Genomic DNA, 18,571 nt, shown 5'->3' with positions numbered 1-18,571 from the left:
GTGGTAGGGTCCATCTTTATTCGTTTGGACCTGTAAATATATCATTGTGTTGATCAAAGTTCTAATGTCTTTCAGAGTTGTTTTTCTAAGTTATCACTATATAAGTTGTACTATTTCTGCTGACATACTTATACTTGAGTTCATAAAGATTTTCTTACTTTCCTCTGAAATTGTCCATTTCATCATTTTCTGCAGCACAATAATAGTATTTAGATTGGATTATTTTGACTCATTTGTTTTGAAAATAAAGTTCAACTAACCACAAAGGAAATAGAAAACTAAAATTAAAAATAATATAGATTACAACTTTATATATGAGTAAAATTCTGAAATTTCGAGAAAAATCTATAAATTTCTATATAAGTGAGGTGGGCTATGAGTGAAACTGGCCACGTATCATCAGATGTATTATTTCTATAAACAGTAATCTCTATTTTTTTCCCTGTGTTTTAGGTATGTGTTCTTTTTGGACCCATGCAATGTGGACTTGGTAAAACGGAAGATCAAGTCTATTGCTCTGTGTGTAGCAGCATGTCCAAGCCATGAATTGAAAACAATATATGAAGTCCAGAAGTTTGCAGAAAAGAATGGTGAGAGGGTGTTAAAGCTAACCACCCAAGTAATGTTCCTGTCCTGTCCACTTCTTATCAAACTTTTTGGGTTTTTGGTATTCAAATATAACTTCTTTTATCCAATACTAAAGTAAACCAATTATGTTCAGCACTAATAAACTAAATGGAGGCTTTAAAGAAGGGGAAAAGCATAGATCATTTTTGTCATCTAACAAAAATCTCAAGAGAGAATTGGCTAAAACTTTTGAAGTGGTATCACGGGGAAAAGGAAATCAGATTTGTTCTATTTAGCCTTAGCCTCTAAGGTTAAACTAGGAGTAACAATGGGTGAAATATGCAAGAAGAAATTGGTTTGATGTGTAGAGAAAAACTTCCTAACAATTAGAGCTGTCCAAAAATAGAATAAGCTGTCTTGAGCCTTAGTTACATCTAAAGGTCTTTAAGGAAAGACTTGATGACCTCTTGTTGTATATGATAGAGAGGGAACTTTTTTTCAGGTACAGATTGCACTAGATGGTATAGTTAATGGCTGTGATCCCTTTCAGGTCTACATAGATAACTGATTCTGTGATCCTTTCTAAATCTGTGATTCTGTAATATTTTTGTATTCTAAATATAATATTTTGAGAAAATGTGAAGTATGGAGCTTTGATATTATCTGGGAGAAATCTCTATATAGCAGATTTTCTGACTTCAAGATCTTTTGGATTTTTTTTCAGTCTGTAATTTCCAGTTCTATTCCAGTATTCTTTTCCATAAAATCAATCACCATTTTCAATCTTGTTTAGTTTAGCTTTTTTCAGAGTCAATAACTCTTATGATTCATATTGCTTCACTGTATGGATTTTACCCTAATTCTTCATTCTTCTGATATACTAATCAAGCTTGAGTCTGAATATAGTCAACTTAAGGATCTACTGACTTGCTAAAGCTCTGTTTTGCTTTGTAGGATTCAGATCTGATCCGGGTGTATTCTCATCACCACATTTTTCTTTCTTTAAAAGACATTGTTATATTTTGTTTTTAACAATATTTGCATTTAGAAATCTTTCTCTCTCTCTTTCTCTCTTTTTCTCACACACACACATATACACACTTACTCACTTCTTTGCTGCCCAACAATTACTTTTCACAAAGAATTAAAACACTTATTTTGTTATTTCTATTTATATTGGATGTATTATTTTCCTGGTTCTGCTTGCTTCACTGTGTTTGTTCATGCATTCCTCAACATTGACCCTTGCAAAACCTTTTGTTCCAACTTTTCCCCTCCTTCCTCCACCCCCTCCCCCAGATGGCAAATAGTCCAATACATGTTAAATATGTTAAAGTATATGTTAAATGCAATACATATATATATATATATATATATATATATATACATATTTATATAGTTATCTTGCTTCTCAAGAAAGATTGGATCTAGAAAGAAGGTAAAAAAAAAACCTGAGAAGGAAAACAAAAATGCAAGCAAACAATAATAGAAAGAGTATAAATGCTAAGTTGTGGTCCACACTCATTCCCATAGTTTTCTCTCTGGGTGTAGCTGATTCTCTTCATTACTGAACAATTGGAACTGGTTTGGATCCTCTTATTGTTGAAGAGAGCCACATCCATCAGACTCGATCACCATGTAGTCTTGTTGCTGTGTATAATGATCTCCTGGCCCTGCTTATTTCACTCAGCATCAGTTCATGTAAGTCTCCCCAGGCCTCTCTGTATTCATCCTGTTGGTCATTTCTTACAGAACAATAATATTTCATAACATTATATACCATAACTTATTCAGCCATTCTCCAATTGATGGGCATCCACTTACTTTCCAGTTTCTAGCCACTACGAAAAGGGCTGCCACAAACATTTTTGCACATAGCATGTACATCATTTCTTATGAAACATTAGTATTCCATTATACACATAATATGTATATATGCACATATCCAAACGTGTGTGTATGTGTAGTGACATGTTAAACTGTTCCCAAATATATGGTCTTATTCTTTATTTTCAGTTCTTCATAACTAAAAAAAAAATGCTTCTTTGAATATTTTGCTCTATAAGACCTTTTTTTCCTTTGATCTTCTTTGGCCTTATACCTTACAGTAGATTTCTGGGTTGAAGGACACAGTTGTTATAACCACTTTCTTAGCAAAATTCTAAATTGCTTTCCAGAATGGTTGAACTATTTCACTGTTCCACAAAGAGTATGTTTTGCTTGGGTAATAATTTCTACTGAAATAGTTTATTTAATTGTGGCAATATAATAGCCCTTGAGACCCCTGTGATTCCTTCTTCAGCTTTAAGGAGTTTGTTTTAGAAAACAAGTTCTAAGTTCAATCATGATTGCTCCAAGTCCTCAGTTAAGAAGATTCTTAATGTTTATTGTATCTATTTCAAATTAATCCCTGGCTTATTTTTGATTGAAGACAAATTCAGTTTATTACGAATGTTTGGGTAGATAAGAAAACAGATTATAGATTATATTGTAGTGTCTTCAGACAGACAAGTACCCAGAAGGGGAAGTTGAGAAAAGAGCTTCTCCTTTTATACTAGTTCCTTAGAGTAAGACCAAAATTCTCATCCAATAGCTTTGATTCAAGGAGGTATACAGACCCTGTACAATCAAGATATGTTCTTATATAACAAAGGTAATTACTTTTAAGGGAGTAGCATAATCAGTGAAGCCTCACTCTTATATCTGCCTTTCATTCCATTATTCCCAGTTTGCTAGTGTAAAAGAAGAGTTGTCTTGATTTTAATTCTTCACGTTAGTAATGATAAACAATAATCTTCTTTTGTGAACTCTTTGTTCATGTCCTTTGCTTTATCCGTTGTCAGCAAGAGGCATTTGGGGGCATCTAAAAAAGACCTTAATCCAAACTTGATTATTTAGTTTTTGTCCTTGCATCCCTAATGTCTAGCACAAAACCTGGAACATAGTAGGTTTGTAGTAAATGCTCATGGAGTTCCATTGACTCCATATACTCTGGAAATGACTATGGTCAAGAATAGAATCTTTGTTATGGCTATCTTATGTGTTATTATGTATCTGTTCAATCAGACATCCTGGAAGTCATGTTACTTTTACCCCAAAAGAAACTCTATTTGATAGGTTCTTTGTGTCATAGAAACATTAGTGATAGGAACAGAATGCCACAACTTGATACTAGGTGAAGCAACTTTAGGCCAAAATTCAACATCAAAATAGCCTAAGATAACAGACCAATATATATATATATAGCAAGTAAGATCAGAGCATTGAATTTGATACCCTCTAAGATAATTTCTGGTCCTAAAATTTTGTAGATCTATAAAACATCAATTCATGTTGTTCCAGTTAATTTTTGAGATCTAGAAGTATTCACAAAAGAATTAAACCAGCCACTGCATAAAATATTCCTTTATTATTAGTGCTTCTGTATTTGTAGAAAGGAAGGTATAAGATTTAAGAAGACAAAACGGGAAGGGAGGAACAGCAAAGGAAGTTTCTAGTCAGAATGATCTGGTCCTTAAATGTGATGGTCTCCAGACCAAAGCATGAAGAGAAATCATTCAAAAAGCAAATACTTTTTAAACATTTATTATCTTTCATATACCATGGTAAACACTCAAAATGCAAAGATGAAACTGAAATTGACCCTGCCTTATCTCAAGAAGCTCACAGTCTTATCTGAGGAGACAACAGAAGTACCTACAGAATAAATAACAAGTAGTTTTGAGAGGGAAGATACAAGTAACTGAAGAATCAGGAGGAATTTCTCAAGAAAGTTAGTGCTTTAGCTAAATCTTAAATGAAGAAATCCAAAACCAAGTTCATTCTCTTTACCCCCCCCAAGCCCTCCTCACTTTTGAATTTCTTAATTTCTGTTCAAGAGCACTTCCATTCTCTAGGCTGGCTCACATCTTGGATATTATAATAATGTCCTTTAGCAAAGATCTGATCATGTCACTTTCTGGTTGAGTAAACTCTAGTGGCTCCTTAGTACCTTCAAGATCAAATATAAAATCTTCACTTTGACTGCTGAAGCCCTTCATTATGTGGCTCCTTCCTTACACTTACACTTTACTTTTCTTCATATGTTCTTTAACCTGTGGTAACAGAAATTCATTTTGACTGCTATATGGAGTATCTGAGGAGGTGTATGTGTGAATAGTAAGAAGGCAGATTCAAAAGGGGTTGTGCAATATGATAGTTTTTCTAAAGAATATAATAAATTGAATATATCTACAAAGGGAAAGTCAGGAATTATATGAGCAAAATTACAAAACACTTGCCACAAAAATAAAGTCAGATTTAAAACATTGGAAAAATATTAAGTGCTCTTGGATAGGCCGAGCGAATATAATCAAGATGACAATACTCCCTAAACTAATCTATTTATTTAGTGCCATACCAATCAGACTCCCAAGAAACTATTTTAATGACCTAGAAAAAATAACAACAAAATTCATATGGAAGAACAAAAGGTTGAGAATTTCAAGGGAATTAATGAAAAAAAAAATCAAATGAAGGTGGCCTAGCTGTACCTGATTTAGAACTATATTATAAAGCAGCAGTCACCAAAACCATCTGATATTGGCTAAGAAATAGACTAGTTGATCAGTGGCATAGGTTAGGTTCTCAGGGCAAGATGGTGAATAAAAATAGCAATCTAATGTTTGACAAACCCAAAGATCCCAAATTTTGGGATAAGAATTCATTATTTGACAAAAACTGCTGGGAAAACTGGAAATTAGTATGGCAGAAACTAGGCATGGCCCCACATTTAACACCACATACTAAGATAAGATCAAAATGGGTCCAAGATTTAGGCATAAAGAACGAGATCACAAATAGATTAGAGGAACATAGGATAGTTTACCTCTCAGACTTGTGGACAAGGAAGGAATTTATGACCAGAGGAGAACTAGAGATCATTATTGATCACAAAATAGGAAATTTTGATTACATCAAATTAAAAAGCTTTTGTACAAACAAAATTAATGCAAACAAGATTAGAAGGAAAGTAACAAATTGGGAAAATATTTTTACAGTTAAAGGTTCTGATAAAGGCCTCATCTCCAAAGTATACAGAGAATTGACTCTAATCTATAAGAAATCAAGCCATTCTCCAATCAATAAATGGTCAAAGGATATGAACAGAAAATTTTCAGATGATGAAATTGAAACTATTTCCACTCATATGAAAATCACTATTGATCAGAGAAATGCAAATTAAGACAACTTTGAGATATCATTACACACCTGTCAGATTGCCTAACATGACAGGAACAAATAATGATGAATGTTGGAGGGGCTGTGGGAAAACTGGGACACTGATGCATTGTTGGTGGAGTTGTGAAAGAATCCAACCATTCTGGAGAGCAATCTGGAATTATGCCCAAAAAGTCAAAATTGTGCATACCCTTTGATCTAGCAGTGCTACTACTGGGCTTATATCCCAAAGAAATACTAAAAAAGGGAAAGGGACCTGTATGTGCCAAAATGTTTGTGGCAGCCCTTTTTGTAGTGGCTAGAAACTGGAAGATGAATGGATGTCCATCAATTGGAGAATGGTTGGGGCAAATTGTGGTACATGAATATTATGGAATATTATTGTTCTGTAAGAAATGACCAGCAGGAGGAATACAGAGAGGCTTGGAGAGACTTACATCAACTGATGCTGAGTGAAATGAATAGAACCAGGAGATCATTATACACTTCAACAACAATACTATATGAGGATATAGTCTGATGGAAGTGGACATCTTCAACATAGAGAAGAGCTAATCCAATTCCAATTGATCAGTGATGGACAGAATCAATTACACCCAGAGAAGGAACACTGGGAAATGAGTGTAAACTGGTAGCATTTTTGTTTTTCTCCCCAGGTTATTTTTACCTTCTGAATCCAATTCTTCCTTTGCAACAATAACAACAACAAAATTCGGTTCTGCACATATATATTGTACCTAGGATATACTATAACATATTTAACATGTATGGGAATGCCTGCCATCTAGGGGAGAGGGTAAAGGGAAGGAGGGGAAAATTCGGAACAGAAGGGAGTGCAAGGGATAATGTAAAAAATTACCTATGCATGTGTACTGTCAAAAAATGTTGTAATTATAAAATTAATAAAAAAGGAAAAAAAAAGAAAATTAGGAGTAGAGAGTGAGAGAGAAAATAATTGAGGGAATAATCTTTTGTAGAAGGGAGGATGGATGAGATTAAGGACACATAGAGAAGTTAGCCTTGACTAAAAGGACCATCTCATTTTCAGAGATTAAAATAAAGGAGGTGAGTAATGATTTTAAGGGGTTTTTAGATGAAGACCAGAAAGAGCTCAGGGAGAGTGAGTACTCTTTCCTCAATAAAGTAAAATATAAGATCCTCATCTTGAGAGAGTGATGGGGCAGTGGGAAATTTTAAGAAGTCTAAGGACAAGACAAGGTTTGGGACACTTTCTATGATGGGTAGGATAAGTACACAGAGGATAATAGAGAAAACATACTCTTTTCAGAATCATTTCTCGGAATTGGTACTTCCATTTTCAACCTTGATCTCTCTTCCTGTTCCATGTTGATGGTTGGAGTTTTATCTCTCCTACTAGACCATCACACTTAACCCCAAGAGAGAGTTAAATTTACCCTCCAAATGGATCATTAACCAGGAATTTTACAGTGAGGAGCAGGCTCATGCTCAGGTGTGCTTACTAGGCTGGCATAGAATTTCTAACATGGAAGAATTCTAAATTTTAGATGATTCTAAAAAAGGAGTTGGGACGTTACGTAAAAATACAGGTTCAGTTTAGAGCAGAAACAAAACAGCTTGTCACAATAAAGACTAGTTCCCATGCCCCATAAATTTGTAGGTTTTTTAAATTGCTGCCTATATCATTATATCTCTCTTTTGTTAATGTTGCTTGTCTAATACTAGCTTATGTATCTCAGAATAATAGAACTGGAAAGAACCTTAAAAGTCTTCTACTTCAGCCCCTTCTCCTGCATTTTATAGGTGAGGAAGCTGAGACCCAGAGATATCGTTACTTGCAAAAGATCATGGAAATTTTAAGTGGCAAAGCTGCAATTTGAACAACTGATAATATTTATATCCACTGTGCCATGTTCTTGTTTTCCTTGAAACCTAAAAACAGTTTCTCTCTACAACCAAGTCTTATATACATACGTATACATATACATACACACATGGGAACATCAGCATTTCCAAGCAATGACAACATTTTTAATGTGTGATTATTTTTATTAAAATTTTCTAATAAATCCAAGGAACAACAACATTTTAAAATGCTCAACTAGGAGAATTTAAAACTAGAGATTTTTATTTTATTAGTGTCTCTGCCTTTGTGGAATGATCTGACTGCTTATTCTGGTAGGCCATGTAACACATAGCCTCAGTTCATTACCACAATCAAATAATCTTAAAATTGTTAGATCACTTAGCATGAGCTTCGTCCTGTGCTCTTAGAACCCTTTTCTCCTTTTCCCTCTCCCTCCACCATTTCCCTTTTCCTCCTTCTACTCTTAACTGACTGAACTTGAAGTGGAAGACAGAAGTTTCAGGGAGGGATAGATTTGTAATTGACATGATTTCTGACAATTAAAGCTATCTCTGAATTGAATGAACTCCTTTAAACAGTGGGCTCCTCAACACTGGAGCCAGATGACACTTACAGAGAAGATATTTTTTCTTAAGGGCAGGTTGTATTAGATGAACACTGAAGTTTCTTCTGCTCCTAGGAGTTTATAAATCTATCTCTTCATCTTTTTTTCAATCTTAGAAGAAGAAATTTTTTTCCTTACTTAGTTCTTCCCTGGTGTGAAATCTTGCCAACTTTTAAGATTTGAGTGAAAGAAGTCACGGTAAGGCCATAGGAGATCCAAGAAAATGATCTATTAAATGGAGCAAAAGGATTCATAGCAGGAACATGTATATCATCAGTTATGTGGTCGCTTCCAGTTTCAGGAATCCTGAATCTGGGATATACAGAATGGTTTGGCAGCTATAGATGCTAGAATTGCTCAAGATACAGTAGGAATTGAATAATCCAACTTGCCTCTGTATTACAAAAGTCTGTATAAGTTAATAAATAGTTTGCATAAAAGGATCAGTGTATTGCCATAGAAACTTCATGTATATTCACAGATATATTATCCTCCTACTCACATACTAAATATTCTTTAAAACTTTTTTTGATTTTATCCAGTTCCTAGAATCTCAGTTTGATTGTACTGTCTTTGAGTAGGGTAACAACCTGGCACCAGATTTTTTAGCTATCTTTTCTGAATTTGTTCCTATATGATAGATTATGCCAAAAATCCCTTTGGAGACAGGCCACCTCAGTTAAACATCCCTTACTTTTCCCTTCAGGAAATCCTTTCATAGTTATTTATCTCTTTCCTTAAACCTATGAATGGCTATGGCTGCCTTTCCTTTTTTAAAAAAAATTTATCTTACATATTCCTAGTTTTCTTCTCACTTGTGAAAACTTACTCTGTTCCTTATGGCCACAGTCTTTATAGTTTGTTTTGTATTGTTAAACTTATCAGAGGTGTCTTATATTTTCAGTAAATTCAGTTCCTATATAGCTTTATCTTTTGTAATCTGGATACTCTCCTAGCTGAAACTTTTTGTATCTCTCTATCTAAAATGTATTACTAGTGGTCATTTACTGCTTCTTGAAGTTTCTTCCATCTATGTGCCTTTTTATTTCTCCTATCTCTGATTTCTCACTTCTCCTTTCCATTCTCCCATTCCTCACTATATGGTTATTCTATAGCTTATATTCACTCTTTTTGTGAGCTTATCTAAATACTCCTTTTGTTTTCTTTTCTAAGGTGCAGCTTTCAATTCTATACCCACATCTGTCATTTTTTTCAATGGTATTTTATTTTTCCAAATACTTATAAAGATAGTTTTCAACATTCATTTTTGTAAAACTTTGTTTTCTAAATTTTTCTCTCTCCCTCCTTTACCTTCCTAAGACTACAAGTAATCTGATATAGGTTAAATACCACATCCCTCATTTGCAACATGTTTTCAACTCCCTAAAGAATATCTTGACCAGACTAACCTAATTTTATCTCAAATTCAACATTAAAACATTGGACAAGTAGTCAAAAGGCCTGTTTTCTTAAGAAATACTGACTTGGTCACTAACTAATCATGTGAACTTGGTTACATACCATCTCTTTGGACCTTAGTTGACTTACCCACGGAATGAGGGATAGCTGTGATTCTTTCTAGTTTCATTTCTGCCTCTAAGCTTTTGTTTCCATGTATAAAAAATAGCATATCAATATGGATAAAGTACTGAATTTGGAGGGGGAAGCCAAGGTTCAAATATCGACTCTATGCGAGTCACTTTACCTCTCTGAGACTTAGTCCATGTGTAAAATGGGAACCACAATAAATTTAGTACTAACCCAGAATTATTTGAACACTTAAACAAGATTATAGAAAGTGTTTTTGAATCCTAAAGTACTATATGGTTCCACTTTCTTTCCATTTCCTAAGCTGGAAATCACAGAATCCTTTATTTCATCTCCTATATGTAGCTAATTATAAGGGCCTATCACTTTTTTTGTTGAAATGTTCCATAAAGTCATCTTTTCTCTGTTCTCATTACTTTCACCTTAAACTCTTATTTTGCCTAGATGATTTTTATAATTTTCCAGTTTATCCTTCCATCCCAGCTCCAATCCACCCTTAATGTATCTCTACCATGCTGGTACCTAAAGTACCACATAATGCTCCCAAAACTGTAATTAATATTTTCTTTCTATTATTTACTATATCAAGTCCACTGTTGAAGATTTTGTACAAAAGGCTTATACCCTAGTCTATCCAGCATTATGATCATTCTCAATTATTAGTTTATTTAGTGTGATTCAATAGAAAGAATATTGGATTTAGTTTTAGCTGACCAAGGTGCAAAACCTATTTCTGTCACTGTTAGAGTGACTTTTGGTGAATCATTTAACTTCTCTGGAGTTATATGTTGACCACAACACAAATTAATAATTTTAATTAGTATTTTAGCATTTAATAGGTTATTTTGACCTTACAGTAGTGCCACAGACTAGGTGTTTTCCTTTTTGTTGGGCCTTTTGGTATCTCTAGTGTAGTGAATTCTTGGTGTTCACTAATATGGATATTGAGCAACAACCTCACTTTAACTTAATTTTAGAAGGATGTCTAGAGCCCTGAGAAATTAAATTGTGACTTTCTCCATGATCACATAGCTATGGTATGTGTCAGTGACATAATTTGAACCCATATTTTTTTTTTTTGTATACTGGATCTTTGTCATCCAAATTGGAACTGGATGCACCAAAGACTACAGACATGTACCACCAAACACAGCAGACTTCAAGGTAGGTAATAGTGGCTGTGAAATATGAGAAGTTGAAATCAGCTAACCTCTGGAACATTTATTTATTTATTTAATGCTTATTGTGTGCCAGGCACTGAAAAAAGAAAGATCCTGCTTTTTTGGAGCTTGTATTTCAGTGAAAGAATACAATGCGTAAAGGGGGAAAGGTAGCTTTTTGAAAGCATCATGGTCAAGGTCAGAAAGTCAAAATCATAATCAGGAGTTATTATGGATTTAAATCTTGAAGAACCTTAAAGCTTATCTAGTCTGATTTTCTTCTTTCTACAGATGAGGCAACTGAGACTAGAAAAATTAGTTGTCTTGTTGAAGAAATCAGAGAGGTAGCAAATGGGAGAGCTGGATTCAGACAAAGTAGTAAACTGTAGAGGTGGGATTGAATTTTGTTTCTCTTGGCTTTTAACACAGTCACTACCCCAGCCTTTTCTCCTTATCTAAGTTTTTCTCAGCTTTCAAGGCTCAACTTAAGTCCTACCATATGTTGTATTCAAATTATTTGAGAGTAAGGACTGTATTTCTGTCTTTAGTACTTATTGAGACTGTGAATTTTTAAAAATTGTATTAATCTAGGTTCTCTTGCTATTAAAATCCTTGATCTCTTTTAAACTCTTATTTTTATATACAGCCAATAAGCATACAATTTAGCATTGAATTGGTCTCTAATTCTTTCTTGTTTGCTAGTCTTCCACCTCAAGTTAGACTGTTAACTCCCTGAGAGACTAGATGAACTTTAGGTTCCTTCAAGCTCCAAATCAGTCAACAAGCATTTATTAAGAGTCTATGTAAGCATTGGTGCTTAGGATACAAATACAAAGAATGAAATAATCCCTCCCTCTCTCCCTCTCCCTCTCCCTCTCCTCTTTCTGTGTGTGTCTTTCTGTGTCTATTCTCTGTGAAGCCTCAGATGATTTTTCAGAGGGGATGAGATGTGGAGATTTAAGGAAAAGAAAAAATTATCAAAAGATCACTATGCAAAGTCTCTTAGGGATGAGTAAGGACTAAGAAATAATAGCAGAGGTAGGGTTGAAATGGAACAAACTTTAAAGTGTCTAGAGTCACTGTCTTAAAAGCATATCATCTCATAGCTACCTTAGTATAAGGAAGAATGGCATTAAATAAAGTTTTGCTTCTTGATTCTTAATTCTTTGATTTGAAGTGAGAACTTATGATCAAAAGTCTAAATACTTTTGCTTCATCAAAGCTCCTCTTTCTTGTGGTAGCATATGGTAGGTCAGTTGCCAGCTTGAACAGGTGACTAGGCCAGAAGCAAGGGAGACACCAATATTTACAGGATGAATTGTAAACAGAAGACTTATTGTTCAGCAACGAAAGAACCAGAAGGAAAAGTAGATGATCAGAGGTAGAAACTAAGGATTTTGTCAGTCAAAATGAAGAGAGATTGGCATGTAGCAATTCAGTTTCAAAAAAAGATTTTTAATTATAAAAAAAATAGCTGTTAATAATTAATGTGCAACAAGAAAATGGTATTTACACACATATATTGTATCTAGGTTATATTGTAACACATGTAAAATGTATCGGATTACCTGCCATCAGGGGGAGGGAGTGGAGGGAGGGAGGGGATAATTTGGAAAAATGAATAAAAAAAAAAATAGCTGTGAGATATTTAAGCTACTAATTCCATTTCTAGAAGACTGATAATAAATTGTACCTGCCACTTTCTCTATAGAAGTAATGAATTAGAAGTAGAGAATAAGGAGTCATAAGCCATGTCTGGATCTGTTTTATGGACTATGCTTTTTGTTAAAAGGAAGATCTTTTTTTTGGGGGGGAGGAAGGAGAGGGACAGTGGGAAATAGAATGGTAATGATGATACTTAAAAGAAGAAAAAGAAGAGGGTCGATGAATCATGTTTAAAAAAAAAAAAAACCTGAATAGTAGAAGGAAATTCAAACAAAAACTTCAGTGTTAGAACTACCATGTTAATTTTGAATTATATTATTAAATTATTAAAAATTATTTAAAAAAAAAACTAGGGACAACTAGATGGTGAAGTCAGGAGAACCTGAGTTCAAATTTGGCCTCAGATATTTAATACTTCCTGGCTGTTTGACCCGGCAAGTCATTTAACTCCAATTGTCTTAGCAAAAAAAAAAAAAAACAAAAACCCAAAAAACCCAAAAAACCTAGGCTGTATGTGGTAGGGAAATAAAGACCAATTGTACATAGCAGAAGTTCACAGTTTAATATAAAAGTCCTTTTTTTATTTTTCAATGCTTACAAAAATGTGCTTATTGGTGTTTATTAATTTCATAACTTTAAAGTATTAATTTTTGAGGCAAGTTTATTAGTGTTGGCTAGACCTACTTTTGAATCTTAAAAATATCTGACTAGAGCTTTCAGAAATCATAATTCTCTTTGCCCCTACCGTTTGACTGCTAGCACTCTTATTTAATGTTCTTTCTTGTCACAAATTGGGCCTACCATTTGATTGATGAAATTGCCTTTTATAAAGCCATAGAACTTCATAATTAGAATGGGAAACATTACTGATACAGTTCAAACCCTATTTGTACCTTTGAGCCTTTGTTTGAATGTGTGTGTCAGGGGCAGTGGAAACAGGGGAGTTCACTCATTCACTACTTCCTGAGGCAAACCATTCTATTTTTGGCTAGCTCTTAATTGTTCTAAAATTGTTCTTTACATCAAACTTAAATTTGCTTCTTTTCATCTTCTACACATTTACTCCTAATCCTATATCCCATGGCCAAAAACCTCAGTTTTTTCATCTGTAAAATTAAATGATTGAACTATATGACTTTCAAAGTTCCTTCCAGTCCTATTTTTATGTTTGTCATTTTATTTCTTCTTTCCAATTACTGTCTTTCACATATTTAAGATAAAACTATCATTATTTCCCTAAGCTTTCTCTTCTCTGATCTAAATATCTCTAAATATCTTTCAACCAGTCTTTAGGTGAAGGACTCAAGGTCCTTCAGTGTTCTTAGTAATATTTAGCATCCATTTCCAGTCTCCTGTCCTCAAATAAGTGATTCCTTTTATCTATACTGTATCCACAGATGTTTTAGTTGATTCCTTCTTGTTAGTCCACTTTTTTTATATCCTCCAGTAGAATGTAAGCTTTTGGGGGTCAGATATCAGTTCATTTTTTTCCTCTTTGATAGTCCCTAGAATAGTACTTTGCACAGAAAAAAAAATGATTGTAATAAATTAATAAATGGCCTTAATAAATTTCTTGGATTGAATTAAACTTGTCTTAGGTGATACATTACTATTCTAGTGTTTTTACATGCTTCTTGTGGCCAAAGTCAGCACTATAGTTCAATGTTAGAACTGAAATTATTTTTGATTGGTTGCCAAGGCATATTTTCCATGGTGAAGGGAGGGGAAAGGGAGTATATTATCCTGAAATGTTCAATAAAAATAAATTTTCTTTAAAATGGAACTTACTAGTACTTGAAAGTATTCATATCTTTTTTTGTTTAACACTATCAATAGAAAAGTTGTCAGATTCATTAAGATTATTAATCCTTGTGAGTTATAAAGATTTTGGTCTCCCTCCCCCAATCCCTATATTTAGTATTAGTCTTTGTCCTAGAATAACCCTGGTGATAAGGCTATTATGCTTTCATTGACTCTTATCCTGAGAAAATATTTATAAAAATGAGCTCTATTATACCTGCTGACTTTTTGTATGTGGAAGTGCTGAGGATGTCAATAACGTTCTCTTACTATTGATGAAGCCCTTTAGTTGCTAGAGTTACTACACAAGCACTAATGAGGGTTTTTTCTCTTCTTTGGTTCTAGGAAATTCTACCTTTAATTGGCAATTCAGATGAGGACCTCTGTAATTACTCTTAGATCCATGCTTGACTAGAGCAGTTCCTTGGCTAAGTCAAGCAGTTTAACAAAAGGACTCAAGATGCTTCGAAATTATTTTTAAAAATTTTCCTACCAGGGCTCTTCTTGTTTGACATAACATTGCTGTTAATAAACTGTTAGGAAGTATATCTTCAAACATGATAGCAATGCATAAGATATTGAATATTTTCCATAATAGAAAAAGGATAGGATCTGATTCTTTGACAGAGGTGTCCAACTCACTACAAAATGCCTGCCCAACTGGAAGTAAAATTCCTGAGTGCAGGTGATGCAAATTAAAATGTAGTTGAGAAATGTTTTAACAAAATTTAAAAAAAAAATGCACACACAGTAAAGAAGATCACATTAATTTGTGCTTTTCTAAGTCAGCATCCCTTTTTCCTCACCTCTTCACATCCAGGATCCTTTTCTATTAGAGTCTGACATTATTGAGGTAGAGAACCCTCGGGTAAGGATCCTACCTTAACTATTATAGTTTGTCACCTTCTGTTCATCTTTAAGGAGTTACCTACAACAGGACTTTTAAAAACTTTTTCCATTCATGATTCCATTTTGCCCAAGAAATTTTTATATGACTCCAAATATATATCAAATAGGTAAACAAATCAAACATTTAGTGATTTTTTAAAAAATCATAATTTTGAAACCCTACATTCAGTTACAGGACCCCATATGGGATCATGAATCACTTTAAGAAGCTGAAGCCTGGAGCACTGAGAAATTAGGCATTTTGAATTTGGTGTTTTCCCAGTTTTTGAGGGATATTGACAATGCCCCATTGTCACTATTATAATTTAAAAACATCTAAACTCTCATTAAGTATTCATATTTAAGACAGCATGCTAAAGAAGCTAAAAAGATGTGGCAGCATGTTAATGTGCTAATTATCAGTGTTAAAATCTAGAAATTTTTTGTGGTCTCTAGCCACTCATGAGTGGCTTATCTTAATGTAAATTAGATGATTTGTCTTTCCTCTGATTAGCTAGAATGCAGTGAGTACTTGATAACCGTAGTGTCATTCCTTTTGGCTTCTCCCAGTTATCTGAACATTCTAGTTTAGGCTAGAAGTCTCCTTTGGTATTTGACTAGCACTGGGTGTATTTGGTTTGATATTATAGAAGTCTGGAATTTGGAGAAAAGGCTGATCCTTGTTTTACTGTTTCTTGATATAATAAAAATTAGAACTCTCATTTGAATACTGTAGTATCCCATGATGCTATTCATATGTTTTTAATTTATTCATGTAGACACATGGAGTAATAACTTTTTGTTGAGACCTCTTCCCTTCTCTCTCAATACACTTACACTCCTAGCTTTTCTGTTTCTTTGTTTCATTGTCCTTCCATCTACCCAAGTTTTCAACTTCAGATTCATCCTAATCCTTTCTCCTTATATCCAACCTTTTTTTAAAGTCTTGTTAATTCTTCCTTCACAATATCTCTGTCATATGTCCTCTTTCTATTCACCTCTTGGTTGATTTATTGCATTAACTTCCTAATTAGATTTCCTGCCTCTGATCTCTCCTCTCTCTACTCTATCTCCAACACATCTGCCAAATTGATATTCCAAAAGCACAGATCTAACCATATCATTGCCAGGCTAATCAAGAGACTCAAGTGCCTAGCCTCTAGAGTAGATAGTAAACTCCTCTGTATACAAGATGTTCCAAAAGAAGTAGAAATACAATAAAACAAAGACAATGGTAATTTGTAGTTTTCTAAGTCAATTTATTGCCCATCTGAAATGATACCACTGCTGTATAGGCATTTAAAGCTTTCACAGTTTTGCTTTAACTTGTTTTTCCAAAATGTATTTAACATTACTCCTCCACCTCTTCTCTACATTCCAGCTAAACTGAACTATTTGCTGATCCCTATATACAACACAGTATAGTTTCAATCTTTGCACAGATAATTCCTTATTCCTACAATGCTCTCCTTTCTGATCTCTGCCTCTTATAATCCTTAGTTCCTCTCAAGGCTCAAATCAAATCTGACACGGTATCTTCTTTGATCACCTCAGTTGTTAGGCTCTTTGCAATTATTTTGTATTTTGTATTTACTTTTGCATATGTTTCTTCTCCTAGTAGAAGGTTAGCTTCTTGAGAGCAGAGATTATTTTCATCGTTGTCGTATCTCTGATGCATCATAGCACACTTAATAAAAATGTTTGGTTGATTTAGTTTAATTGATACAAGTTAACAAATCCTAAACAAAACCAGATGTAGAACTAAAGCCATCTCACATCCTTTCTCTGGTTCTTAGCTTCCTTATCTCTAAAATGAGGGGGTCAGACTAAATCATTAGAATCCAAAAGATTTTTGGCAAGCTAAAGTGTTGGACTGAATCTATTTAGGTCAGATCCAGTAGGGAAAACACAAAGTCTTGGCACTTGGTATAAAAATCTGCTTTACAAATAAAAGATAGAGGAAATATAATTAGGAATTCTGAAAAAGATCTGGATTTGTTTAGTAGAATGCAAGCTCAATATGAATTAGCAGAGTGATATGGAAGACCCAAAAGCTAATGCCAGCCTGGGCCATTTTAAGAGGAGCATAGATTTCAGGAAAGAGGAGGTGATATTTCCACTGTATTTTGCCTTCCTCAGATCTCAGAAGGAGTATTGCAATAAGTTCTCAGTGCCACAGTTTAAGAAAGACGTTTATAAACTGTGTAGTATTAAAAAAAAAAAAAAAAAAAAAAAAGGCAGTGTAGGTGATGAAGTGCATTGAGTTAATAATATTTAAAAATCCGTTCAAGGAACTGTATGTTTAGCCTGGAGAAGAGAAGACTCAGGAGGAATTTGATAGATTTCTTTAAGTATTTGAATGGTTGTCATGTGGAGGAGAAATTAGGCTTGATAGGCTAGATACTATCATGTGGAATTGATGAGACATAGAAGTTGCAAAGATACCATTTTAAGTTTGATATCAGGAAAACTTCCTAACAAATCTAGCCAGAAGTAGAATTGTCTGCCTGGAGTGTTGGAATCCCCTCCTTGAAATTCATCAGTTTTTTGATATGTTATTCAGGAGATTCCTTTCTTGTGCAGTTTAGGCCATACAATCATGTTTGGTTACTGAAATCCCTTCCAAGGGACTCGAAGATTCCCTCTAGCTCTAAATTCCAGCTTCTCATGCTTCTTTGGTCATTCAAGATTATTTAAAAATGCTGTATCTTTTACTAGATTATCTGTTTAGTAGGATAACCACTAAAAAATTTCCCATATCAACACAATAAATCTATTTGAATGTTTTGATAACTTTTTCCTTCTGAAATAAATAGATCACATATTACATAATTCATTAGATTATATAAATCTAATTTTCAGGAAAAATAGGCAGAATTTTACATAGCTTAATAGTAAGAAGTAAATATTGTGGAATTGATCTAAGTTTATGCCTTGTTTAGTGCTTTCTGGAATCAGGGAATCCACTTATTAAAGTTTTATCTTATTTACCTCCACTATAGCTATTTGGAGAGGCAGCCTGATGGCTTAGTGGATAGCGAGCTGGGCCTTAATCCATTGGAGAAGGAAATGGCAAGTCACTCCAATATCTTTGCCAAAAAAACTCGATGGACAGTTTTGATGAGCTCATGGGGTTACAAAGAATCAGATATTAATAATCAACAATGATAGCAATTTGCTGTGGCTCCTTTTATGTGGAAAAAATAAATCATGCCTTTTGATAATTCAGATGCCCTTTTGTTGTTGTTAAAAGCATGAATAAGTGGCTAACTC

General features: G+C 33.9%; 1 protein-coding gene across 3 annotated transcripts in view; it reads left to right on the top strand.

The window, feature by feature from the left end:
• SLC44A1 (solute carrier family 44 member 1) overlaps positions 1-18,571 on the top strand; it is a 192,667-nt gene that overhangs the window by 97,965 nt on the left and 76,131 nt on the right. For all 3 annotated transcript variants that reach the window (XM_074280049.1, XM_074280050.1, XM_074280048.1), the window contains exon 4: positions 454-590. In XM_074280049.1, the coding sequence (XP_074136150.1) occupies positions 454-590 (137 nt within the window). The remainder of the gene's footprint in view (positions 1-453; positions 591-18,571) is intronic.

The sequence above is a fragment of the Sminthopsis crassicaudata genome, chromosome 1, assembly GCF_048593235.1.
Source record: "Sminthopsis crassicaudata isolate SCR6 chromosome 1, ASM4859323v1, whole genome shotgun sequence".
Taxonomy (NCBI): domain Eukaryota; kingdom Metazoa; phylum Chordata; class Mammalia; order Dasyuromorphia; family Dasyuridae; genus Sminthopsis; species Sminthopsis crassicaudata.
Note: the sequence above shows the minus strand (reverse complement) of the source record. Positions and strands in the feature narration are given on the sequence as shown.